Source organism: Lissotriton vulgaris, chromosome 7 (assembly GCF_964263255.1).
Source record: "Lissotriton vulgaris chromosome 7, aLisVul1.2, whole genome shotgun sequence".
Classification (NCBI taxonomy): domain Eukaryota; kingdom Metazoa; phylum Chordata; class Amphibia; order Caudata; family Salamandridae; genus Lissotriton; species Lissotriton vulgaris.
The window spans coordinates 1408332165-1408359836 of NC_141695.1; the positions used below are offsets into that span (position 1 = coordinate 1408332165).

The following is a 27672-nucleotide window of genomic DNA, read 5'->3' on the forward strand; positions in this document are numbered from 1 at the left end:
TCACAGTAGGGAAGGCTGGTGTGGTGCAGTCACAGTGCTAGCTACATCTTAAGAACATTTGTGAAGTCACAGATATATGGGAAGCTCTGCAGCAGATCTCATACCCTTGCCCAGGACTTGTTACTGCAAGAGCAGTACTACACATTACCTCCTAGGATGTCACTTCAGTTGCACGCTCAGTCAGGGGGTGCAACTACAAGAGCACTGTAACCTCACAATTACGGAACATTCTATTCTGTTATGCAGCACACTTACTCAATTCTGTCGCATACAAAGACTACACAGCATGTGGTTTAGGCAATCATTTAATTTGTAGTATTTTAAGGCACACAGGCTAGCCACCACGTTAAATACAAACCATGGATGGCAACAATCAGTGGTGTATGTCGGAAGAGACATGAGCAGGGTCTTAAGAAAGAGAAGAACCTCAGCCAAGGTGTTGATAGTTAAATGCATGAGCGTCAATAAACACTGTCCCTGTGGTAGTATAAAAAGTAGGAGAAAGTGGTGATGATTTATCCACCATGCAAATCCAAGACGGAGGAGACAGCAGGGTTGAGCACTTATAGCCAAGGGGGGCACATAGTTGAAATGGAGCAGAGCAGAGGAGGGGACGCGGAATCTTGAAGAGTGGGGGGCGCAATGATGCTCCTCTCATGTATCCTGGCTACCTGCAAAGTGGTGATAGCTCCTCCAAGCTCACAATGCCCAGTTCCAACTAGTCACTCCGAATCATCCCGGATGGATTTGGGGACCAATCCCAGCATGCCATTAGCTGTGGTGAAAAGGTTGATAGGGGTTGACCCATCTGTTATCAGTGTGCTTTTAAGCCCCAGGCCTTGGAGAAGTTTCACCTGTAGAGGGAAATAGTTTGTGTATTTAGAATTTACGAATTCCAGTGTAAAATATGGAACTATAACATTTGTAATTCTCAAAGGTATCACAGTTGAATTCCTCAGTGAAATTTCACTTGCAGTACATTTTAATTTGGAATTGCTAAACTTGAAATGCTGTGTTCTCAAAATCAAGCACCTTATTGCCCACAGTTCCCATATGCAAACAAATAAATTGCAGGAATTCCTGGATTTACACTTTGTAAACCTCAAAATAAACTTTCCTATCTCCCACATTTTAATTTCTAAAATATTCAGACGTGGGTGATTACTTTCACATTTCACATTTCTATTTCTAAAAGTCCATTAGGATGATCACCAAATAAAATTTCGTAGTGGCCAAATGCTGCTGTCGGAAGTCAGAGTCTTCAAACAAGTGACTGGGGCCACTCCAGTAGGAGGGACATTTTGTTTTTTGTTAGGTCCTCAGGTTACAGCAACAGCAGGTAGGTACTGTCAGCGGTTCATCCTCCCTTCACCTGCATCTCTCCACACCACACACCAACATTGTATTACGATTCAGTGTCAGCATTCTAGACAACATCTCAAACATACATGGAATGGGGACACAGTATACCACACCATATTAACACTTCTCAGCTGTATGCTGAGATTCCATCAATAGCTACTTAAACTTTCCAAATTTAAAATTGTAAATTCCTCAAGTTGCAACGTCGGAATTTAGAAACATCATACACAAAGAAAACAGATTATGAATTTGTGATGCTTTGTCTAAAAATTAACAATGCAGTATAATAATCGCTGCAAGAATTCCAAAAGATTACATTAGTAAACGGTTCAAATTTACAACCATGTTCACTTGTGAACATTTTTGCCCCTTCACCAAGACATTGTTTTCGCAAAATATGAATTATAAAACAACTGAGAAGTTGCACCATAATTTAAAGCAGAAGTACTTGCAGGAAGCTTGACAAAAAAGATTAATTGGAAACATTTTCGGGGAGGATGTGCCTGTGGGGCTGGGCTTTGGTCTGACCTGTGATAGACTTTTTACCAGAATTACAAGCATTTCATAGACACCGTAAAAATATATCTCACAACTACCAGACTCCCCACCCAGCCTCTAGTCGCATATACGTTTGTAGCTCAATCCTAAAGCAACATTTCTGTCAAGCTCTAACATCACAGAAAGCTCTCCAGCTTACCTGTAGCTCAGGCCCAGCCAACGCAATGTCACGAATAGTGGAAGCTCCAATGGCTGCTGTCATATCTTGGAACTTCTTGATCTCTAGGGCAGACAGAAGCTGAGCCTTCTCCACTTCAAGTTTGTTCTGTTCCTTGACGTAAATCAGCTCCAGGTCCCGGGCCTTTTTAAGGCGCTCCATCTCCGCGTTCTATAGGAAGGTGAAGAATATATGTGGATGCACATAGCACCAGTGACATAAGAACTCAATAAAGTGAATAAGGCCGATGATTGGCTCTTTTCAATCTCGCCCTTTGCCACAGTCACTCCTCCTTTTCACTAGCTCTATGTCCTAACAGATGGGGTTTCTCTCTCTAGTTCTGTGTCTTGGGTGCACCTTTCCTTTCTTCCTCTATGCCTCACCTTCATCTAGGGGTCATCTCTCTCCCTCTGTGAAACTCTATACCTATGCTTGCCCTCCTCACTCATCTTCCCCTATTCTAGGCCTTCTGCTGCCACTGACTGGCTCTCTGCCCTCCCGTAGGAAAAGGAACATTTTACTCATCCTGTAAGCATCTATTCGTAGCCTATAGCTGTAGATGCACACTCTGCATGCTTCTCCCACCTAGTGTTGGACACAGACGTGTGGAACAGTGGCGGCTGGTGACATTTGAACGTGGTGTGGTGGAAAATGCAAATGCTACTTACCAGTATGCATCTGTTCTTGGCATGTAGGGCTGCTGACATTCATATCTGTGCATAGATCGCCGCCTAGTGTTGGGTCCGGATGATTGCACATTGTTGTCCTGGAAGAGTCTTCGAAGTATCACGAGATAGGTGGCTCCTCCCCTGGACTACAGTGCGCATGGGCATCGCCTCCATCCCCAGATTGTTTTTAGCCATTGTGGCCGAGATGGAGTGAACTATGTGAGTGATGACCATGCTATGAGCATATACATGAATACTGCAGCTGCTACAGGCGCCGGGGAGGAGGGTGGGCGATATGAATGTCAGCAGCCCTACATGCCAAGAACAGATGCATACTGGTAAGTAGCATTTGCAGTTCGAGGCATGTGGGCTGCTGAATTTATATCTGTGCATAGAATACATAGCAGTTCCTCCATTAGCGGCGGCCGCCCGTGCCAGCTGCAGCAGTTTGGAAAAGTGTTTTGAGAACAGCCTGTCCCACAGCTGCTTGCTGTTTAGAGTGCACGTCTACACAGTAATGTTTAGTAAATGTATGTGTGGTAGACCATGTGGCTGCTCTACATATATCCTCTAAGGGAATGTTCCCAAGGAAAGCCATAGAGGCCCCCAACTTTCTGGTGGAGTGGGCTCTTGGTGGAATTGTAAGAGTGCGTTTAGCCTTAGCGTAACAGATCTGAATACATTTCACGATCCACCTAGCGATACCAGCTTTGGAATTAGCGTTACCCTTGTGGTGTGATGCAAAGGCAACGAAAAGCTGCTTAGTCTTTCGAAAATCCTTTGTCCTGTCAATGTAGTACATTAGGGCTCTTTTGACGTCAAGGGTGTGGAGCATCCGCTCCGCCAGCGACTCAGGGTTTTGAAAAAACACTGGCAACTCAATTGTCTGGTTTATGTGGAATTGAGATACAACCTTGGGTAGAAATTTAGGGTTAGTGCGGAGCACCACCCTGTTTGCATGGACTTGGAAAAAAGGTTCTTGGATGGTGAGGGCCTGCAACTCACTAACCCTCCGTAGCGATGTAATTGCTACTAAGAAAGCCACTTTCCAAGTTAGAAACTGAAGCTCACAAGTGTGTAGTGGCTCGAAAGGAGGACCCATCAGCCTTGTAAGAACCACATTGAGGTTCCATTCTGGAGCTGGTGGCGTCCGTGGTGGAATGACCCTTTTGAGTCCTTCCAGAAATGCCTTGATAGCAGGAACCTTGAAAAGTGATAGGTGCTGCCTATTCTGGAGGTATGCGGCCATCGCAGACAGGTGAATGCGGATGGAAGAATACGCCAAATTGCATTGGTACAGATGAAACAGGTAACATATGATGTTCTGAATGGAAGCATCCAGTGGGTTAATGCCGTGGTTTGCACAATAAATGACAAACCGCTTCCATTTAGCCGCATAACATGCTCTAGTGGTGGGCTTTCTTGCCTCCCGAATGATGTCCATGCAATCGGGGGGAAGATTGAGGCAGCCAAACTCTAGGACTTCAGGAGCCAGATCGCCAGGTTGAGCTGTTGCGGATCTGGGTGCTGAATGTCGCCATGGCTCTGCGTCAGAAGGCTGGGTGTGAGATGAAGCCTTTGATGCGGTACCACGGAAAGTTCCAGAAACGTGGTGTACCATGGTTGGCGAGCCCACGTTGGAGCAACCAGGATGAGAGTCATAGAGTGCTGCCTGAGCTTGCGTGCCACCAGCGGTATCAGAGGTGCTGGGGGAAAAGCATACGCAAATCTGCCTGACCAGTTCATCCATATCGCATTGCCCAGCGATTGCGGGTGTGGGAACCTGGCGGCGAAGCTTTGGCATTTTGCGTTCTCCCTTGTGGCGAACAGGTCTATCTCTGGATTTTTTTTTTTTTTTTAAATATATTTTTATTGCAGGAATCAGTAAATCAATACAGTATCGACCAGCATTGTGTTCAAAACGACCTATACACCAGAAAGCCCACCGACCCCCCTCCATAACGTTTGTACACAGCCAATTAGCCCATATCCCTGGGGTTGGGCGGCAAATGCAGCTGGGGCCAGTAGAATGCTGGAGCTGGTCCGGATAACACACTGTCCGTCTTCTGCTTTTCTAAACAAACCCAAAACCCCCAAAGTAAACCCCCCCCTCAAACTGCCCATTAACTGTGAACCCCCCCCCCCCCACCATCAGCGCCAGGGAGCTCATCAACATAGGATCCATTGCTTGACCCACGGGGAAGGTAATAGTGCTATCAATGCTAATGTTTATCGGGACTCGGGGCGAGTTGCCTCATCACATTCGGAGTCGTTGGGGGTACAATAATCTCTGAGGGCCTGCACCAGCGTTTCCCACTCTAACGCGGCCTCCTGCGCCTTCTCGTTACCCTGCCTCCAAGCCAGCTGGTATCTTAGCGCGCTCTCACCCGCCGCCCACTTCAAAAGCTCACTGTGCCATCTGCTGCCTGCCGGACCAGCCCGTGCCTTCCAGTTCCTGGTCACCTCTCGCTTCGCAAGTAGGAGCCCCAGGTCAATGAATTTACTGGAGATTTTATTCCGGGGGGTATGGGGGAACCAGTGCAGGAGCCCTACCGCCACATCGAATGATAAATGCCTCCCCGACACCTCCTCTAAGGTCGCCGCTACCTCCTGCCAGTAGGACGTCAGTCCTGGACAGGCCCATAGCATGTGTACAAGGTCCGCCTCCTGAGCCGGGCACCTAGGGCATTCCGCTGAAGCCGTGGAAAAATAACGCCTGATCTTTACCGGGGTCAGGTACGCTCTGTGGAGAACATAATAGTGGACCAGTTGGAAACGGGCGCTACGTGTACCCTTCCAGGCACGCCTCATCAGCTGGGCCCAGGTCGTCTCCGGGATCTCCCTACCAATGTCCTCTTCCCAGCGGGATTTCAATGTGGCGAGAGGAACCAACCCCTCGGTAATCAACCTGCCGTAAAGGCAAGTGACCGCCTTCACCGTGCCTGCCGACATCATCACGTACTGGCATACCTGAGACAATTGGGGTTCCTCTAGCCCGTTCTGCCAGTGCGCCTGGATCGCTCGCACAATGGCCGAATGCAGCAGAAAGTCGCCCCTGGAGATCCCAAAGCGGTCAATGAGATCCTGAAAGGACAAGAGCGCTCCGTCCTCGTACAGGTCCCCGACTAGCTGTAAACCTGAGTCCTCCCAGTCCGCCAATCGTGTCCAATCCCCTCCGTGGGGGAGGGCCGTCAGCATCCCCAACGGTATTTCAGGCGCATATGGCTTCCGTAAGTGGCCTCTAGCGTGAGCCCGGTTCCAGCACAGTCGGATCGTCCGCTCCTCCATCGATAGGTCCCGTAGGACCAAGCGTTGTCGCAGCGCGATAAAGGAGAGGATGTGCCTGGCCATACCCGTCCCCCTTCCGTCTTCCGGGCCTCTAAATTCCCTGGCTATCTCCTGGGTGTAGGTCTGGAGCTGTGCCGCCAGATAGTACTTCTCGAAATCCGGCACAGCAAGCCCCCCCTCGTCCTTTGGCCTCATCAGGGTGTTGAGGGCCACCCGCTGCCGGCCCGTTCCCCAGATGAACCCGACCACCATAGAACGCAGGCGACGAAACGTGGCCGGTGGGACCCAGATCGGCAAGGTTCGGAAGTAATACAATAGCCGGGGGAGCGCCACCATTTTGAGCAGGGCAATACGTCCCGCCACTGAAAGCGGCAACGTGGCCCAGAAGTCCATGCAGCCTCGGAGCGCTCGCACGCAACGGGCAATGTTCCCATCTAGGAGGTCGGGTTGGTCATGATACACAAATACCCCGAGGTATTTAAAGCAGTCGGGCTCCCACCTGATCTCCTTACTTAGCGTAGGAGCGGGGGCGCCCCTGCGCATCGGGAAGAGGCAGGTCTTAGACCAGTTCACTTGGAGACCCGAGACTGCTCCGAACTCCGTTAGCGCTACTTCCGCTCCCCGCAAAGCGTCAACCGGATCCTCCAGGAAGAGCAACAGGTCGTCCGCATAGAGCGAGACATAATGCGGGCCCGCCGCCGTCCATAAGCCCGTGTAGTGGGCTCCCGAGCGGAGGTGCATCGCCAGCGGCTCTACCGCTAGTGCAAAAAGAAGCGGGGATAAGGAGCATCCCTGCCGCGTGCCACGTTCCACCGGATATCGCGATGAAATCAAAGGACCCGATCTAACCCTGGCCGAAGCGGAAGCGTAGAGGACTGCAGTCCATTTGACAAATCCCTCCCCGAGGCCGAATCTCCGTAATACCGTGCATAGGTAGTCCCATTCCAGGCTATCAAAAGCCTTCTCCAGATCTACCGACAAAACCACCGGGGACGGGGCTTCCACGAATGGTTCCCCAAGCAAGCGGAACAACCGTCGGATGTTCATAGTCGTGTTCCGCCGTGGGATGAAACCGGCCTGGTCCTCATGTACTAGGGAACTCATATGTCCCAGCAGCCTCGAGGCCAAGATGCTGCTCAATATTTTGTAGTCCACCGTCAGCATGGATAGGGGACGGTAAGACCCCGGGTCGGACGAGTCCCGGCCCGGTTTGAGGAGAGGAACCACCAACGCCTCACACATCGAGCCAGGGAGACGACCCAACCTCTTCGCCTCCCTGTAGACCACTAGTAACCGAGGGGCCAAGAGGTCAGCGTAAGCTGCATAGAACTCCACTGGGAGGCCATCTAGGCCCGGGGTCTTGTTTCTCGCCATCCGTTTGATGGCCCCGCGGATCTCCCCTAAGTCGATATCGGATCCCAGGGTTTCAGCCACTTCCTGTCCTACTGTGCGGAGTTCCAGTGGGCTAAGATAGTTATCAAGCCGATCTGGGTCACGCGCGGAGCGACTACGGTACAAACTTTCGTAGTAATGCCGGAAGCAACTAAGAATCTCCGGTTGGGTGCAAACCTCGGTCCCATCTGCCCTACGCATATTTGTCGTCGTCTGGGACTGGCGCGTGGGGTTGGCCAACCACGCCAGCAACGCACTCGACCTGTCTCCCTCCGCAATAGACCGGACCGTATAGGCCTTATAATCAAAACAGCGGAGCCGCTCGACCTCCACCGCTACCTTCTCCCTCGCCTCTATCGTTTGCGTTTGCAATTCCGGGTGCCCGGGACGGCTAACCTCAAGATCGCGGAGTGCCCGGTCCGCTGTATCTAAATCAGCCAGGATAACACGCCTCATGCCCACCTTCTTAGAGATACAGTAGCCCCTCACCACCACCTTAAAAGCGTCCCATTCGAACGCCCTAGTACTCGCGGAACCGCCGTTGGACGCAAAATAATCCGTGATTTTCTCCCCTAGGTCCGCCTTGAAGACACTGTCCTCGAGGATCTCGGGGCGCATCTTCCAGGTGGGTACTGCCGGCGTCCCGGGGAACCAGCGAATGTCCAGCAGGAGGGGGTTATGGTCCGAGATGGTCCGCGATAGGTACTCCGAACGGACCGCTGCCGAAACTAGTTCGGGCGAACCAAGAAAGCCATCTAGCCTGACATGTAGCTCATGGAGGCTCGAGAAGTATGAATAATCTCTAGCCGCGGGGTGATGCGCCCTCCAAATGTCCGTCAAACCCCAGCGGGTCTGCCAATCCTGACGACCTTTGGCCGCACGCCGGACTGGGGAATCGGGGAGCGGGGGATGCGAGCGGTCCATGTCCACGTCTATTACGGAGTTAAAGTCTCCCCCCAGCAGGAGGGGCCCGGCAAAAAAGTGGGCCAGCGAGCCCGATAACCCGGAAAGGAAGGCAGTCTGGTCAACATTAGGAGCATACACACAGCAAACGTTCAGATCCCTCCCTCCTAGGGTGCCTGAGATGGCCACGAAACGCCCCTCTGGGTCCAACACTGTCCTCGTGACCTGAAAGGGGACTCCTGCCCTAATCCATATCAGCGCCCCCCTGGCATAAGCAGAGTACGCCGTGGAGAAGACCTGCCCTCGCCACCTACGCTGAAGCGCCGCCCCTTCCGCCTTGTTCAGATGCGTTTCCTGCAGCAGCGCCATTTGCACTCCCCTACGCACTAAATAAGCATGGACCTTGTGACGCCTGGACATAGTGTGAAGCCCCCTCACGTTCCAAGTAACACATTTCAAGTTAGCAACATCAGCCATTGTCCCAGAGTGTTCTTGCACAGTCTTCCCGTTTGGGTCCCCCCAAAGAAAAAGCATCAATCCTCCCAGCGCTGATGGCGGCCATTTTCCCCAACCAGAACCAAACCACCCAAAAACCAACAAGGCCCCCCCCCCAACCACCCCAGAACAGGACCCAAACTGCACCATCTAGATCCCATCCAAACCTCGGCGTGTATCAACCCCAAAACCCCCCCTAGTCCCACGGTCGCCACCGTAGGAAGGCCTTATGGGCCAGGCGCGGGCTAGGCGGAGGCAGTGGGCCCTCGTCGCCCAGGCTACCAGGACTATAGCAAGCCCCCCCCGGTATCGAAACCTCCTGGGGCAAGAGCAGGGGCCCCCCAACCCTCCCTCCTCCGTTGTCAGCAATAAAGAACGGCAACCGCCTCCCCCCTGCCGGGCCCCCACCCAAAACAAGGCAGCGTACCCCGTCACCCTTGTCCGTCTAAAAGGTCCTCCACCGACTTCGGTGTGATCACCGGTGTATGGGTACTGCCTGCCACTGAATCCTCCGAGTCCGATGGTGCCCCCTGGGCACCCGGGTTTTCTTCCTCCTCCTCGAGGGTTTCACCTCTTGCTCCCGATAGTTCCGACAAAACCTCCAACACTCCCCTCCGCTCCGATGATGTCTCCGCAGTCGATGGCCCTCCCGTGCGGCCGCGGCGATTTCTGACTCTCTTGGATCGCCTCCTTTGTTCCGGCTCATCCTCCCGTTGGGTCGAGGCGCCGAAACCATCTTTCCCTGTCCGATATAGTTCGAGCCAGTCACAGACCTCCTCCGGGGTGTCGAAGAACTGGGTTTTGTCGTCGACAATGACGCGGAGCTTTGCGGGGAATAGGAGGGAATATTGGATGCCCTCACTTCTGAGTTCACGCTTAACCGCCAGGAAGGAGAACCGCTTGCGTTGCGTCTCGTAGGTATAGTCAGGGAAGATGTTCACCTGACTGTTCGCAACCTGGAACGGGCCATTGTGCCTGGCGGCGTTTAGGATCAAGTCTCTGTCCCGAAAATGTAGCAACCGCGCCACCACCGGCCTTGGAGTGCGTCCCTGCTGTAGGGGTCGTGCTGGAACTCTGTGGGCCCGTTCCAGAGTGTAGAAGGAGGACAGCCCCTCCGGGACCACCGTGTCTCGGAGCCAGGTCTCCAAGTATCGCACCATATCACCATCCTCGATTTTTTCCGGCAGGCCCACCACTCGAATGTTGTTCCTTCTATTGCGGCCTTCCGCATCCTCCGCCCTCCGTTCGAGGGTCTCGATTCGGGACATGGCATCCTTTACCGTCGCAGCCAAGGTTCTCTGCGCCGGTTCCAAAGTTTTCACCGTGCCCTCCACCTCCTTGACCCGGTCTGAGAGTTTACCATGGTCCGCCCTAAGGAGGCCCAGGCCTGTCGCCACCTGAGCAATGTCCTGTTGGAGGGCCGACCGAGTAGCCTCTATCGCCTCCAGTATTCGATCAAACTGTTGCTGCAGTGGAGCGCCATCAGGTCTTTTGGGGTCTCCTTGCTCTTCCTTGTCCTGGGCTTCAGAGTCCGAGGTGGTCTGGTTGGATCCCTTGGCTCCTCTGGGTTTCCCCATGCTGCCGGGGGCTCTCCGTGGGTGTCCCGGAGTATGCGTCTCCGCGTACAGTAGTCGATCACGACCTTCCCGGGAATTCGTTCTCACGTCGGGTCCGGGCGATCTCCTTCTCCAGAGCCTATAGGGACTCCGCCGCCTCGGCTCACACCACCGCCATGTCGTCCGAGGGCACCGATGAGGGGGCGGAGACAACCGTCGCCTGGACGGGCAGGCCCGTTCACCCACTATAGCTCCCGGGTGAGGGCCACCAACTCTCTCGGTTGTTCCGTGGCGCCAGAGTGTCGCGCCTCCCATGTAGTTGGATTGGCCGGGAGGACGTAGCTGGTTGCGGAGTCGCGATGTGGACCACCGCCTGTAGTCGAGGGCTCCCACACCCGGTGCCCTCCAGTGCGTGGGCACCCGCCCGGTCGTCTAATCGAGTGTGAACCCGTTGTATAAAGTCTGAGCCCGTCAATGTCCAATGTCCAAAACAACCGAGGATGGTGAAGCCGGGTGCCAGCCGACACCCGCGAGTCCCCCTCAACTCAGCAGCCTCGATCGAGGGGACAAAGGAATCCGGGCGCCATGTTGGGTCGCACTCCGCGACTCCGCAAACTTCGGCATTTCTTCAGAGCAGCCCCCGTCCAAACTCCACTAAGGCCCCCGGCAGGGTGTCGTCGCCTCGCACAACCGAATGCGGGGTCTGGGGTGCCCCTCAGCCTCCGATTTCCAGGATAATCTCGGGCTTAGTCCCGGAGCCGAGCTCTCAGGCGACCATCGCCATCGGCGCCCAAGCCACGCCCCCCAACAGGTCTATCTCTGGATGACCCCACCTTTGGAAGTACGGTTGGAGTACTGATGGATGTATCTCCCACTCGTGCATTTGGTGGCTGTGCCTGCTGAGCAGGTCTGCCATCTGATTGTCTTTGCCTGGGAGATGTTCTGCCATCAGGAAAATGTTACTCTGAATGGCCCACTTCCACATGCTCTGAGCCAGATGAGACAACTGCGGAGAGTGTGTGCCCCCCTGTTTCTGAATGTAGTACATGGCCGTCATGTTGTCCGTCCGGTTCAACACTACCTTGTTGCACAGATGTACTTTGAATGCCTTCAAGGCCATGAAGATTGCCATCAGTTCTAATACATTGATGTGCATCTTCTTTTGCTGTAGTGTCCATAGTCCCTGCACTGTGTAGTGGAGTACATGCGCTCCCCATCCCTGGAGAGAAGCGTCCGTCGTCAGGATAATCTGTGGCACAGGCTCTTGGAACGGTCGGCCCTTGCAAAGGTTTTGTGGATTCCACCAATGCAGAGAGTTGTACGCCCGACCGCTCACCAACACTAGGTCTGTTAGTTGCCCGTGAGCCTGAGTCCACTGACGTGCTAGGCACTCCTGGAGCGGACGCATATGTAACCTCGCATGCGGGACAATGGAGATGCAGGAGGCCATCATGCCTATCAACTGCATGAACACCTTCGCTGGAAGCGAGAGCTGAGGTCTGAATCGTTGGATCAGCGTCTGAATACTGGCGACTCTCACTGAATTTGGCTGCGCAGTGGCTGCCAGAGTGTTGATGGTTGCGCCCAGATACTGCCTTATGTGGGCGGGCTAGAGATGGGATTTTGGGTAATTCAGTGAGAATCCCAGATCGTGCAGGAGATGAATGGTGCGGGACACGTGGTCGGCGCACTGTTGTTCCGACTTTGCCTGAATGAGCCAGTCGTCCAGATAGGGGTAGACGTGGATGTTTTGACGTCTTAGATGCGCCGCCACAGTCGCTAGGCACTTTGTAAAGACCCTGGGCGCTGTGGTGACCCCGAAAGGCAGAACCCTGAACTGGTAGTGCTGGTCTTGAATTGTGAACCTGAGGTACTTCCTGTGTGAAGGATGCAGGGGAATGTGAAAGTATGCATCCTTGAGATCCAGAGTAGCCAGGAAGTCCCCTTGCCGAAGCAGAGGGAGAACCTGCTGCAACGTGAGCATATGGAAATGTTCTGACAGAATGTACCAGTTGAGGGGCCTTAGGTCCCGGATGGGCCTGAGGGATCCGTCCTTTTTGGGGATTAGAAAGTACAGAGAGTAAACCCCTGTTCCCCTTTCCTGCAGTGGAACGAGCTCTATTGCCCCTTTTTGCAGCATGACTTGGACCTCCTGCTGCAACAAGTGCAAGTGCTCGCCGGACATAGGACGGGTTCTTGGAGGTATGTTTGGTTGAGTGGAAGTGAGCTCCAGACAGTAACAGTATTGGATAAGATGTGACCCACCTGTCCGTGGTGATGGATTTCCAGGCGGGCAGGAACTGCTGGAGTCTCCCCCGACTGGTGTTATGTGGTCGGGGGGCAGTGACAAGGCGTCACTGTTTGTTGGCGGTGGAGGACCTGGAGCTGTTATTTCCACTTCCTCTGCCTTGGACGTTGTTGCCCCGGTAACCACCTCTACCCTTGTTGGTGTATGAGGTCTGGGTGTTGCTTTTATAGTATTGCGTGGATTGTGATGCCTGACCCCTTGAGGTGCCTCTGTTATTGGAGCGGCGAAAGGAACCACCCCGAAACTGCTGGGACTGTAGGGCCCCCATAGACTTAGCAGTGTCAGTGTCCTTTTTCATTTTCTCAAGGGTTGCATCCACTTCTGGCCCAAACAGGTGGTCTGGATTAACTGTTTGGTTCAAGATGGTTGTCTGTATGTCTGGTTTAAAGCCTGATATCCTAAGCCATGCATGCCTACGCAGTAGCACGCTAGTGTTTATAGCCCTGGAGGCGGTATCGGCCACGTCCAGTGCACACTTAATGGAAGCGTTGGTGATAAGCTTCCCCTCCTGAATTAACATTTCAGCTCCCTCTTTGTACTGATCAGGTAAGTGCTGTAGAAGGGTTTCTAGGGTGTCATAGTGTGCCCTATCGTAGCGTGCAAGTAGGGCTTGAGTGTTTGAAATGCGCCAAATATTAGCTGCCTGCGCAGCAATACGTTTTCCTGAGGCTTCAAAGATCTTCGATTCTTTGTCTGGGGGAGGAGCATCACCCGTGGTCTGCGAGTTTGCCCGCTTGCGTGCGTTGGATACAACCAAAGAGTCCAGTGGCAAGTGTCCTTTGATGAACGTAGGATCAGTGGGCGCTGCCTTGTATTTTTTGTCAATACGAGGATTGATGACTCGCGCCCGGGTGGGCTCCCTGAAAACCTCTGGCGCGTGCTTTAGCACTCCTTTGAGCATTGGCAATGTCTTGACAGTCTTTTCAGCCACCGAGAAAGTGTCAAACAGAAAATCGACATCCACTGGGTCCGCATGGAGGTCGACATCGTGATTGGCCGCAGCTCTCTCGATTAGAGCATTGAAGGCTGCAGAGTCCTCTGTTGGAGAAGTTTTTGCAGCAAAAAGCTGCGGCTCGTGTCCTGACTGAGGGTCCTCAGGGTCGCCTCCAGCCGACCATTGCTCATTGACCTCCTCTGGATCCGAGTACGCTGGATAATTGTACTCCTCCTCCTAGTCTCCGTCACCCTCCCCAGCGTTAGAGTGAGTGGGTGAGAGTTCCAGACCTTGTGGAGATGCAGGCTCCATAGGGGCAGAAGTACCCGCAGAGTCCAACTTATTTTTGAGTGGAATACGAAAATGTTCCAACACCGGCTCCGGTGTGATTTTCCTTTTAAGGAGAGAGAGCCTGCCTGTGTTGGCGTCGATGACAACCTCTCGACGCTCTTCGTCCGCGAGTGGCTGGAGCCGAGGCTTCGGCACCACCAAAGATGCTTTAGGTGTGGACACCAGCTTCAAGGGCACCCCAGCCCCATGTTTCGGAGCGAAAGCCTTCGGCGTAGTCTTTGGCGGCAGCGTGAAGTGGATCGGCGTCTGCGCCTTCGCCGGTTTCTGTGGAGGCTTTGGCGCCACATCCTTCGGTTCGGGAGCCATTGCTTCCTTCCGAATACGTTGAAGGGACTCCGAGACCTTTTTGGTTAAGGACGGTGAGGGCTGGACCGTCTCGAGCGAGTCCTCCGAGTCCTGATTCGGGTCGGTGATCAAAGGCACGGTCTTTGGAGCCGACACATCACCGCCCTTGGCTCTGTCGACCGGGATCGGCGCACCCAGAGCTTTGGGGTCGTCCTGACGCTTTTTCGAGGCTCTTTTAGGGTCATCGACCTTCTTGGCGTCGACGCGGCACTTCGGCGCCGACGCAGCCGCGTCGGGCGTCTTTGCCTTTGGCTTCGACACCGGGTTCTTCGGGTCGGCCATTTTGGCGTGGCTCTTGAGCTCGGCGGCCATCTTGGACTTCTTCGGCGCCGAGGCCTCTGGAGCCTTTGGTCCCACCAGTGCGACTTTCACTTTCGGTTTCGATACGGATGGTGCGGACCCTGATGGCTTCACTTTCGGTTTCTGTACCTGGAGTGGCGCATCAGTAATGTCCGTGGCCGGGCCCGGAGGCGGGGCCGTGGGACGAGTATTGAGGTCTTGGGTAAGGCCCGATGGCGATCCCTCGACCTGGGCCTTATGCTGGGGTTCGGCCCCAGAGTCAACATGAGGATGCTCTTCTTCCGAGCTATCCTCCACGGTGGCAATGGCCCCGTCGTCGTCCCCTACCTCCTCGACGACTTCCTCGAACTCTTCATCTCCCGCGTCGTAGTTCTCATCGTCCGACGCTGGGTCAGAGTCCGAAACTTGCAGGACGGTGTCGTCATCAAAGTCTTCTTCAAAGATGTTGGCTGGAGGGGGTGCCGATAACTGGGCCTGCAGTCTCGCGGCCCGACGTAGCTTGAGAGTCTTCTTCGACCGGAACTTGGAGCAGGCCATACACCTGGCACACTGGGTGCACGTCGAGATGTGAATACTTAGAGGCACACACCGGGCACCTCTTAAACGGAGTTCGTTCCATGTCGAAGTTGTCTGGAGCGTCGTGTAGGCCCGTCCGCGCCGACAGCACGCGGAAGGGCAGCAAGTGTTCGGAGCCGATGAATAAACCAACCCGAACGATGGACAATACCGACGCGAGTCCTAAAGACCTTTTGGTCTCAAGTTAGGAAAGTTAAACAACTATCGATTCCGACAGAGGGAACCGAAGCACATCCGAACCCAATGGCGGAAAAAAACAATCTGGGGATGGAGGCGATGCCCATGCGCACTGTAGTCCAGGGGAGGAGCCACCTATCTCGTGATACTTCGAAGACTCTTCCAGGACAACAATGTGCAATCATCCGGACCCAACACTAGGCGGCGATCTATGCACAGATATGAATTCAGCAGCCCACATGCCTCGAACTGATTTCTGCACTGTAGCTCACAAGTGCAGCGCGCATGCCCGAACACAGTAATGGTCCATCTTGGCATATATAGGGCATCCTTGGGTGAATCATAGCATAAGGGTCGCACGGCTATCCTCATCAGAGCATGAGCACGCGGGGCTAATTGTGGCCTTTATGTCACATAACAGTGGCTGTCATTAGAATATTAACGTCCGTGACCGACACTGTGTGGTGTTTATGCACGAGGGTAGGCAGCCGCTGTACACTTGTGGCGCTGGTACAATGTTGACATCCTTGGCACGTCCTGGTAACACCTGTTCTGACGGCGCAGAATCAGACAATGTGATGCAATTGTCTATGGAAATTGAAAGCTGACATTTGGGGGAAAATAGATGAAATCGGATTTTTGAAACAAAAATGTACTTTTCTTTAGAAAAAGGAAAGATTTTTTTTTGTGCGTTCACCAAAAATGGAAAGTGCATAGTGGATAGAGCACGTGTATTTTGAGAATCTGTCATGCTGGTGTTTGAAAACAGAATGATAAATGAGCAATCCCCATTTACAGCTGCTCTTTGAAGGGTAGTTGGGAGGGATTTACAGCTGCTCGTGTTTCATCTGTGCCAGGGGGCACTTGCTGCTGTCGTTGTTATTGTTTTGGTCGTGTGGGCGCATCCTATCCCCGCCCCATTAGGAGACCGGGGGCTGCGGCATGAGGCAACCCCTGGTCTCCCAAGGGGGAGGCTAGTGCGCATGTCCGCGCCGGGCAGGAAAATGACCTGTCCGAAAGAGGACACAGCACTAGCGTGTCTGCACAGCCCCGCCTCCCCCTTTTCCTGATGGTTTCTGGTCCGGCACAGTAACCGGCCGGCCAGAAACTCGTTCCTGAATGTGTGATTTAGGCACACATTGGCAGTCTGGATGGCGGCGGTGTGCATTGGGAGGGCAACGCCCCAATGGACGCACCGCCGCTGGTGTGGAAGTTGCTTTTCTTTTAAGAAGGCTTTCAAGCCAGGTGATGCTCTGACTCCTGACTTTGTGAGCAGGGAGCATGGGCACACACTCCATGTTAGATGCTTTTTTGCAGAGTGGGTAAGTAAGTATGGTGCACCATCATGAAACTAAGTTAAATAATAAAAGAGATCTGCAAGTAGTGCCACACGCTTTAGGGGAGGGGAGAAGGGTGGGAGCATGTGAATCTACAACACTACACGTTAAAAACAGATTCTTCCAGGATAACTAACATTTTATGTTTGTAGCATGTGCTGCTGTAGATACACATGATCTGCATGGACTATAAAGCAGTACTACCTACAAACAGTGACTAGAGTGTAGGTAATGCAAATGTATGAAATAAGGTCCTTAAGACTAGATATTACCGGGGAAGGCAATGGTTGTTGCTTTCTTGCATGTACAGTGCGCCCTGGCTGTAATGAGAAGGGCTCTTTTTGCTCTATGGTAGTAAGTGTGGATGCACCCTACTAGCCATTTGGTGATAATGGCCTTAGAAAGAAAGTGGCCTTTTTAAGGTTTTGAAAAGGCTACAAACAGCAGATCGAACCTGTGAAAGGGCTTGGTCCTCTCGAAGTAATAAGCCAGAGCATGTTTAACATCTAGAGTATGGAGGGCTCTCTCCGCTACTGAATTAGATTGAAGGGAAAAGAATAGCAGCTCTATACTCTGAGGTGGAAAGCGGAAACCACTTCTAGGAGGAACTTTGGATTGGTTCTGAGAATGAACTGGTATCTGAATCTGAATGAAGGGTTCTTGAAGTTTGAGGGATGAAACTCTTGAATGCATCGGAAAAAGATTACGACTATGAAGAAAGCAACAATCAACAAGAAGAACTGCAAAGGACAACAATGGAAGGGGCACCAATGACAGACATGTGTGCCTGGTAAGGAGTACGTTTAGCTTCCATACAGGGGCAGGTGGACACTGGAAAAGTTGATTTTCTAGAGGCCACCTCTAAAGGCTCTGATTACTGGGATGCGAATGAGGGCGGGGTGTTCTGTATTCTGCATGTATGTGGCCATGAGAGCTAGATGTATGTTGCCATACAGAAGTGTTGGCGAAGCCTGACTTTTGTAGATGGAGAAGATAACAAATTAAATCCCAAACACTAGGCATAAGCAGGTCCAGGTGATTGAAGATGCAAAAGTGGTTGAGCATATTGCACTTTGCTGCATTGCAGGCCTTTGGGGTAGGCCTATGAAATTCACTCATTTCGTAGAACAGGGGTCCTAAGGAATCAAGATATAGCAAAAAATAGCAATATAGACTGCAATAAGTACTATATTTTTGAAACACGTCCAGCCGGGCGTAAGTTTATTCATGAGATAACAAGAAGTTGTTGGCCCAAGAGGAGGCCAAAAATAGTGGCAAGATAGGGTACAGTCCTGTACCTATCCCAAGAGGTTTACGAAGAAATAAACCAGGAAAAGGGGGATACAAAAAAGGAAAACACTTTTCAGGCAAAGCAAGAAGTTTTTTTGAGCCAATAGGTGACTTGTAGTTAAAGTAAATACAGTTACAACAAATTCACCATGCAGTGCCAACAATTTCAAATACACATATTAAATAATATGGTACACTGCTTGTTGCGTCGACGTTTCGATCCCTAAGGGCTCATAGTACAATGGGATCATCATCAGGACTATTTATACAGTTATTGCCTGCATTACATAAAGCCTTGCTTCCAAGTTGAAAGCAATGATGGGTTGGGCGAAGCTCAGTCGGCTACTGTCCCCTCCTTGGTTTATAGCGCGAGTCCGCTAAGTGTAGACCATCAGGGGCCGGGCTTGTGCAGAAATTCACAAACCGTCCATTAGCTTGCTTCCAGATGAAAGCAGCGGCGGGTTGGGCGAAGCTCGATCTGCTTCTGCCCCCTTCTCGGTTTCAGCGCGGGTCCGACAGCGGACAGCGGACCCGCGCTGAAACCGAGAAGGGGGCAGAAGCAGATCGAGCTTCGCCCAACCCGCCGCTGCTTTCATCTGGAAGCAAGCTAATGGACGGTTTGTGAATTTCTGCACAAGCCCGGCCCCTGATGGTCTACACTTAGCGGACTCGCGCTATAAACCAAGGAGGGGACAGTAGCCGACTGAGCTTCGCCCAACCCATCATTGCTTTCAACTTGGAAGCAAGGCTTTATGTAATGCAGGCAATAACTGTATAAATAGTCCTGATGATGATCCCATTGTACTATGAGCCCTTAGGGATCGAAACGTCGACGCAACAAGCAGTGTACCATATTATTTAATATGTGTATTTGAAATTGTTGGCACTGCATGGTGAATTTGTTGTAACTGTATTTACTTTAACTACAAGTCACCTATTGGCTCAAAAAAACTTCTTGCTTTGCCTGAAAAGTGTTTTCCTTTTTTGTATCCCCCTTTTCCTGGTTTATTTCTTCGTAAACCTCTTGGGATAGGTACAGGACTGTACCCTATCTTGCCACTATTTTTGGCCTCCTCTTGGGCCAACAACTTCTTGTTATCTCATGAATAAACTTACGCCCGGCTGGACGTGTTTCAAAAATATAGTACTTATTGCAGTCTATATTGCTATTTTTTGCTATATCTTGATTCCTTAGGACCCCTGTTCTACGAAATAAGTTAAGTAACCCACGGTCCGAAGGTCCCCTACTGGGTTCCCTTGTGTCCTAAAAACTATGAAATTCACTCAGCATGTTTCTGTCTTCCTGCAGGAGGCGCAGCCAAACATTAGGACCTCGGGAGCCAGATTGCTAGAGTGAACTACCTGGGGTGTGGGTGTCTAATCTGGCCTTATTACCTTGTGGGAAGATCTGGTCTGTTGTAGAGCTTCACATGGTGGTTGATGGACAGCTTGAGGGTGTTAAGTACCAGGGTTATCTGACCCATGTGGGGAGCCATTAGGATAAGCGGGAAACATCCATGACAACGCGGTCAAAACACCGCACTGCCATTACCACGCGTCTTTTACAACACAAGTCGTTGCCACGAGTTGCGCTGGAGGGCGCGTTAGACTAAGGAATAGTAGATTTACTATTCCAACACCTTCCCTACTGTACGTAGGCTGGCACTGTGCGAAGGCTAACTCAAGCCCGAGTCGCCTGAAGGCTTCATTAGCTTCTTAGCCGGGCCCGAAGGTGGGGCAGTAGAAGCAGTGTCGGTGTGCACCCGAGTCAGAGGGCGCGACCGGGGCCTTCTTTGGATGTGTCGAGAAAGGGTCTGGGTCAACGGTCTTACTTACGACCTGCTGTGCTGGAGGGATGTTCTCGACTTCGGAGTCTTCTGTCTCAGAATTGCTGTCGACGTGGTGTTGTTCTGGAACGTTGACGCCTTCCTCGAAGATGTCGTCCGGAATGGAAGCTGAAGATCGAGCCATTGTTCGCCTCGCTCTTCGGTCCCGGATAGTCTTCTTGGAGCGGAAAGAGACACAAGCGGAACAGTCTCTGGCCTCGTGCTCCGGGGAGAGGCAAAGGTTACACACTTCATGAAGGTTTGTGTGGGGGAACTTCGCCCCACATTGAGGACACTTTTTAAAATGGCATCCTTTCCATAAGCTAGAGTCGAGGCCTAGTTAGGACCGAAGGCCGTCGATGACGACCGGATTCGAAGTTTTCGGTGTTGAAGAGTAGCGTTGACTGGAAAAGCGTTTCGAAACGTAATTTCTGTAAGTTGGTGAGGATTGTGCGCCGAAGGAAATCGGTTCGAACACGGAGCGCTGGAAACACATCCGAGCCGGTGGCCGAAAAAAACAATCTGGGGATGGAGCAGATGCCCATGCGCAGTATCATCCAAAGGAGGAGTCACCTATCCCGTGACATCCAATGACTTTTCTACAACAAAACAAACTGCAAACATCCGGGCCCAACACTAGATGGCGATCTATGCATAGTGTGTAATCTGCAGCTCATATGCCTCAAACAATATGTTTTTAGGCTCTTACACACAAGTACACCGTGCTCAGTGGCTGAGGCAACTGACAAGAAGCTGACAAACTTACTTAAAGCACTCTGCAGTGTAATCCCTCCTAAAAAAGAAGAAGAACGAACGGAGACAATAAACTACCCGATACAACTATTCTCACAATCAACCGTGTTTGGTGACGAGGGAAACATGAAAGAAAACTGGAGAATTTACTTAGAAAACTCCGCAGTGTAATTCCTCCTAGAAAAGAGAATGGAATGAATAAACTACCCGCTTCAACTCAGAGCGGGCCACACGCTATTCTACCATTGCTACTAAGCATTCTTCCATACCGTGAAGAAACAGTCTAGAAGCAGACTCTTAGTGGGCTTAAAAGCCACCGCCATTAAACTAGATCTTCCTCACGAAACCGCACAGTCCTGTCATGTGACACCGTGACGTAACCAACTACATGAGCCTATACCCGTATTAAGTAAGACCGGCGTTCAAAAGCTGAATAGAGCATCTCTCTAAACGACGTCACCACGTTGTTGTTAGGGGAAACAAACAAAGAGTTACCTGCTCTGCTTCATGCAAAAACTTTATTGCCTCAATGCAAAGACACAAACCCTCGTGAGCCTGATATATAGACTTAAAATGCATAATCGCTTGTAAATCAAGTCTCTTATTTGCTTAAAACGTCCTTGTGTCTCGTGATTAGAAGTGCAACAATTCCTGCGCCCTAATGTCCTTCATGACTCGTGAAGATACTCTCTTAGTTCACTGTGGGTGTTTAAATCCGGCTTATGAAAACGTTCTAAAAAACGCTGTCATGACCCTCTAAAAATAAAAAAAAATAGCATTCTCAAAATAATTTTGAAAAAGATAGAAAAACACTGCATTTTGTGTGACCATATAACATTCTTAAGAGATAATCTTATTACAAATCCTTCTGATCGTGATCCAGCATGTTTAAAGTACAGGAAACAACTCATCTCAATACGATCATTAAGCCCCATTGGTGACAAGCGTCCAATCCAAAAAGTCTCCCTTTGGAGTAGCCTTCTATTCATGTCAAATCCTACGTTTTCCTGTGTTTTCTCTAGGATTTGAAACCTCAACTGTTCTATTGTGTGAGATTTTTCTAACCAGTGTGTGGCTAGTGTAGAAGTCATCACTCAATTCCTAATTCTACTCTTATGCGGGTTTTAATTTTCCTTTCCGTTTTTCCCACATAAAGCAATCCGCATGGGCACTTAATGGCGTAAATCACATTGTTAGTATTACAATCTCCTTTGTAGTGAATTTAACCACATGCAGGATTTTAAGACCTATCACGGCCAAAAGCTCGGAGTGTCTTTCTCCCTTTGTAAGAGTTACTCACTGCTCCACTTTGCTCCACTCCGAGTCAGGACATTAGATGCACCCCTCTTCACATTCAAATACTTCATGATCTCCTCAAATGCCTCGAAACACAAGTCTTGACCAGAACCCATAGAGAAGAGAGCTGGCCACTGTACTTGCAAAGCTAAAATGCCTTATGCTGGAGCAACTAGCAATTCCTGTGCAAGATCCTATTGTGGTTTACTGTTAGACTAAACTGTAAAGTCAATGATTTTCTTTGCCCCAGTGTACCGTTCTTTGTGGCACACTGGGTTTTCCTTGGCAAGATGGATTTGCGCTCGGAGGAATCTTAAAATGTTCACAGTGCTACTCATATGTTATGCCCCCCCCCCAAACCCTGTACAATTTCCCCAATTTTTTTTAATGCTTCAACACTTTCTTCAGCACTGGTTATTCCTAAAGCATACTCATACTCTATGGCAGAACATACATTTAAAGGTGGAGTTGGATCATGTGCAGCACTGCAGGTCTATTGAATGATGGACTGTGCCCCACAGTAGGCATATATATATCTCAATTTATTTTTTACTATAATCAACAGTTCCAGACCCATCCTCCAGATTATAGATTAATCCACAGCATTCAAGTCCATAAAAGAAGCATTTTGAAGAATAATCACCACGATTCTCTGTTGCGGGTGCTCACCACTATGAACATTTAAATTGATAGCTTCACCGTTAGCGGTCTTCTCTGGCCTTTAATGTCTAGACTTTCACTTTTTATCAATATAACCCTTTACCCTTGCATGCTGCCTACACTCACCATCTCTACTGTCATGCTTCTCCTCTCACCCATCAACCGTTACACTTTGTCCCAGGCACTTTGCCCGTACTTACCGTCTCTATGGCCATGGCTTCAGCCTTCAGCTTGGCTTGCAAAACTGCACCTTCACCCTCAATCTTTGCAGCCTCAGCCTTGGACTCAGCCTCAGCCTTTGCGGCTCCTGTGCTCTCCACCCGGGTGCTGTAATGAAGAAGTATGGATGAGAATAGGTACAGAACCATAACAATGTGAGACTACAGCTTGTATATCATGAGACAGTGTTCTAAATAGGCAGGTACCACATATCTTATTTTATTTATTCAACTTGTTAAGCGCACTGTCACCTAGCAGGTATCCTGGCGCTGAGCAGCTAGAGAGTAGGGGTGAGTCGAGCCGGAACTGCCGTCTAGATCTTAGGGAAACAGACAAGTTTTAACACATCTCTTAAACGGGAGAAGTTCTCTAATTTGTCTAATTTCCCAGGGAAGTTTGCTCCACAATCTGGCTGATGCCACTTTAAAGGATCTACCTCCTGACCTGACTTTCTTAAAGCTTGGCACCTTCACCTGTCTGGCCGAGGACAAGCGAAGCAGTCTCGATGGAGTGTACCAGTCAAATTTTTTTCGCAAAGTCATTGGTCCGCCCCCATGAAGGGCTTTAAAAACCAGACAGAGCGATTTAAAGTGCACTCTCTGTCTCACAGGGAGCCAGTGGAGTTTGGCTAGGGCAGCAGAGGACCTTCTAGACAGGCCTAGCACCAGCTTGGCAGCCGCTGATTGGATCCTTTGTAGCCTATCCAGGAGAAAATTAGGGGAGTCTAGAAGGAGGGCATTACAGTAGCCAAGCCTACTAAGAATTGTGCACCTCGCCACTGTGGCACGAGCTTGATAAGGTAGAAGAGGAAAAACTTTGCGGAGGGACCTAATGATAGCGAAACAGGTGGCTGTAGTTTTTGTAACCTGGGCTTCCAGGGAAAGCTTGCAGTCAAACATAATACCCAGATTACGAGCATTTTTTATTGGCTTCACAGTGTTAGAAAAATCCGGGGGCCAGAAGTTGTCAGGAAGAGGACGGGGGATATTATTTGCAGCACACGGGGGGATGCAGGGGTTGCCAAATACCATGGTTGACTAGTCTTCATTCCCCCTCATGAGTCTCTTCCAGCACCCTACACTCCCAGTTTATTTAGCTAACTCTTGCAGGATATTTTTTATTCCTGCCTTTTCCCATTATCTCATGTTTCCTCTGTGTGCTAAGTCGCAGTCTGTATGTACTTAGACCTTATGAGGAGGTAGTGATCTCAATAGTGAGCAGAGGCAGTTGTTGGGCTATCACTGGATTACTTAAGATCAGACTTAGAACTGATCTCTTGCTAGTCAATTTCCCTATGTTTATGCATTAACACTGGAATACTAGCTAATTCCTTCAAAAGTTACTGCATAGTCCTATAGTTGTTCAGCTGTTTTCTGTATTGCCTGTCAACTAAGTTGTTAATCAATACCGCTTTACTTTGCTTGTGCCAGCTGGCTTTTCGAATACTTAGTATCCCAAGCCCAGCTGCAGTGAGGATTCTTTCCATGTCTGATTTGCTTGGATTTTTTGTAGTATTTTTGCAATATTGTTCAGATAATCCTCTGGCAGTTTCTACTATGTTTTTGTACAATACATTCTAGCTGTCTAATATGGAGGTCTGTTTTCCTTTTCACAGCTTTGCTATCTAATTAAAAGTGTCTTCACATGGGTTTTTCTGCAACGGTGTTTTGCGCTGGTACTGTAAATCAGTCACAGCACCTGCGACAGCTTGTCTAATAATCACATACTGCTCTGAGGCCAGTTGGTATACACACACCCTTCTCTTCAAATCAGTTCAGTGCATTTTCTTGGTTTTGACTGGTATTTTGCTATCTTTACGAGCATTAGATTTGTGGCTACCTCCCTTTCAATGCCTTAACTAGTCAGCTGAGCCCGTGTAAATCCTATTACTCTCTCATCTTGGTGTTTGCAATTGTCTTGGAACAGCACAAGTCAGATTTAGACATATCTTGTTGATTCTCTTTTGTGAGTTGCTGGTGGGTATTGCCGCTACATGATCAAGGGTTTGTGTTAACACTTGGTCTATTCTACTGTACCATTTGGAGGTGGCTGTTAAACTCCATTGGACAGTCCTTACTAAAGGTTTTAGCTCTCACCTAGACAGCGTATACACTGTCTCTTCGAGACATGCTGTAGCTACTCTGTGGGCTTCGAGCATGCCCATTACTTTTCATTCACTCCTGTTAATGCCCTTCATAAATGCGCACTTTTATTTGGTGAACTGGTTTTTATTTAGTCCTTCCTTTTGGTGTTTTGATCCCTCCCATGGAGCCTGCCCCTGTTACATGTAGTCTTACTCTTTTGGTAATTTATATTATTTTGTGTGTACTATTATTTTTGTTTGCCTCTGTTCGTGTTTTTGGTTTGTAGTTATTTTTGCCTTTTGGACTATAACACACTTGTCTGGTTTTGTTTGGTCTCAGCTTGTGTTTATTGCCCTGCCAACAAAAACATGATTTTCTGGTTTTCATTTGCCTCGGTTCATGTTTAGCTTTCCGACTAAAATGCGCTTAGTTGGTTTTTGTGTGTCTCGGCTCGTGAGGGTTTAGGATTGTAGCTGGCACGTCGGACCATTTTGTTTCCCCTTATAAGTGTTTTCTCTGCGAGGCATCACAGGTTGTAGGGGTTAAGTTATAGCAGCCGCATATCCCGGTCAGCTCAGCTTGTGTCCCACCCAGGCCCCAAACGGCACCCTGCTCGGCACTGTCTTCTTTTCTCAGCACTGCAGGAAAACTCATATCAGTCTTTGGCACTCAGGTTTCGATTGTGCTTTTTAAGGAGGCTGAAGGGCATCTAGCTCTAGTTCTCATAGTATTGGAGGTTTGTTGCTTCTGGCTGCGGACCAGGCTTCTATACACGAGGCTTCATACCAACGCTCCGGGAGATGCACCTTAAACGTATGTGTAAATATCTCTGCCATCAGGTACAGAGAACTGGGCTAAAACAAAACGCACTCAGCCTCAACCTGAAGGTATTCATGCGCTTTACATTAAACACGGGCACGCTCATTTGGTAGGCACAGGGATATTAAGTGATTTACCCAGAATGATAGGATGTTGAGCTACGCTTTATGTATGAACTCCCCGATTTTCCGTGATGGTTCTAAAAGGCTACTGGGCCAGTGCTAGTTGCACGTTAAGCAGGAGTTGCCGTGCCTCTGACACTGTCCCAGACTTTCAGATGCAATATCTTGGTATCGCCTCCTTTTGCTAACTGACTTTCTGCAATGGTTATAGAAGGCTACTGGTCAATGGTAGTTACCTGCACGTGAAGTAGAACTTAATGTGCTACTGACACTTTCCGAGCCCTTCCACCCATTCATATGCAGCAAAATGGCATCTTCTTTTGCTAAATGTTTTTCCATAAAGGTTATGAAAGGCTACTGGAACAGTGGCAGTTAGCTGCATGTGAAGCAGGACTTGCCGTGCTGTTCATACAGCCCCTGTCCTTCCAGCCTTTTATACGCAGTAATATAGTATCCCCCTCTTTTTTTGCTAAAGGTCACCGCATTTTTTATATTTAAACATGTTGGGGGGCTGTTAAGTACATTGGATGATGCATCATTCCAACAACACGATCTTTTTTGATGTGTGCTATAGCAAAACACACTCAGCCTGAACTTAAAGGTTTCAGAGCGCTTTACATTACATACGCCACATTTTTTTGGGGAGGCATAGGGAGTAAATTGCCCAGAATCACAAAGATGTTGATCCTCCCACGATACTCCAATCCGGTTCACGAGCGTCGAGTTCGGCTGCTTTAATCGCTATTACAAACGATTTCTGTAATGGTTATGAAAGGCTATTGTGCCAGTGGCAGTTAGTAGCACATCAAGCAGGACTTGCAGTGCTACTAACCTTGTCCCACACCTTCCATTCTTTGAGGCGTAATAATGTGGCATCCTTTATAATTAAAGGGTACTAAATATTTCATCTTTATAGTTGGTTTAAGGTTTATATTCATATCGGATGATGCATCTTTCCTACAACAGGAATCCGTCAGATGTAAGACAAAACAAAATGTGCTCAGCCTTATCACAAAGGAATCAGAGCACTTTACATTAAACACAGACATTTATTTTTTTTAGATATGGAGAGATTAATTGTTTTGCCCAGAATTAAAGGATGTTTAGCCACTCGCCAATACTCAAACCCAGTTTACTAGCTTCAAGTTGGACCGCTTTAGCGGTTCAGTTTAAGGCTTTCTGGAATGGTTAGGAGAGCTATTGGAAGTTAAAGCATATCAATCAAGCAGTACTTGCCTTGCTAATAGCATTGTACCACACCTTCCATCCTTTGAGGAGTAATACTGTGCCATTGTCTTTTATTACTAAAGGGCACTTGTGCATTCACTAAGCCTGTGTAGTACTGTGCTATCTCCTACTGTTCCAAAAGGGTTTTCTGCAATATTTATAAAAGCCTACTGAGCCAGTGGCAGTTATCTGCATGTGAAGCAGGACTCGCTGTGCCATTGACACTTTTCCAGCCCTTTCAGCCTTTAATACGCAGTAACATGGCATCTCGTATATTTGCTAAAGGGCACCACATTTTTCGTATTTAAACATGTTGGGGGGGGGGGGGGGTTATTTTGTACAACTCGATCCCGTCAGATGTGCACTAAAACAACCTGAAGGTATTGAAGCACTTTATCTTAAACATGGGCATATTCATTTGGGTGGCACAGAGAGAGTACGTTTTTTGCCCAGAATCAAAGGATGTTATGCCTCCCGCCGATACTCTAACCCAGTTCATCAGCTTCAATTTCGGCCGCTTTAGCAGTTACACTACAGCCTCTCCGCTTTGTAGCTTTTAAAACAACATTTCATTGCTAAATGTTTTAAACATGCGCAGCCGACTGGTGATGGTATTAAAATCCGCAACTGTAATTAGGAGTCTAAAGGCTTTTCATTTTGTGTCTTGTT

At 49.7% G+C, this 27672-nt stretch overlaps 1 protein-coding gene across 2 annotated transcripts in view; it reads right to left on the reverse strand.

Annotated features, from left to right (window-relative positions):
- Positions 1-289: 289 nt before the first annotated feature.
- The window catches only part of LOC147705737 (major vault protein-like), a 202339-nt gene continuing 174956 nt past the window's right edge, over positions 290-27672 (reverse strand). For both annotated transcript variants that reach the window (XM_086932183.1, XM_086932184.1), the window contains exons 15-17: positions 22733-22859; positions 2060-2248; positions 290-854 (exon numbers count right to left, since the gene is read on the reverse strand). In XM_086932183.1, coding sequence (XP_086788309.1) covers positions 723-854; positions 2060-2248; positions 22733-22859 — 448 coding nt within the window. In that variant the 3' untranslated portion in view covers positions 290-722. The remainder of the gene's footprint in view (positions 855-2059; positions 2249-22732; positions 22860-27672) is intronic.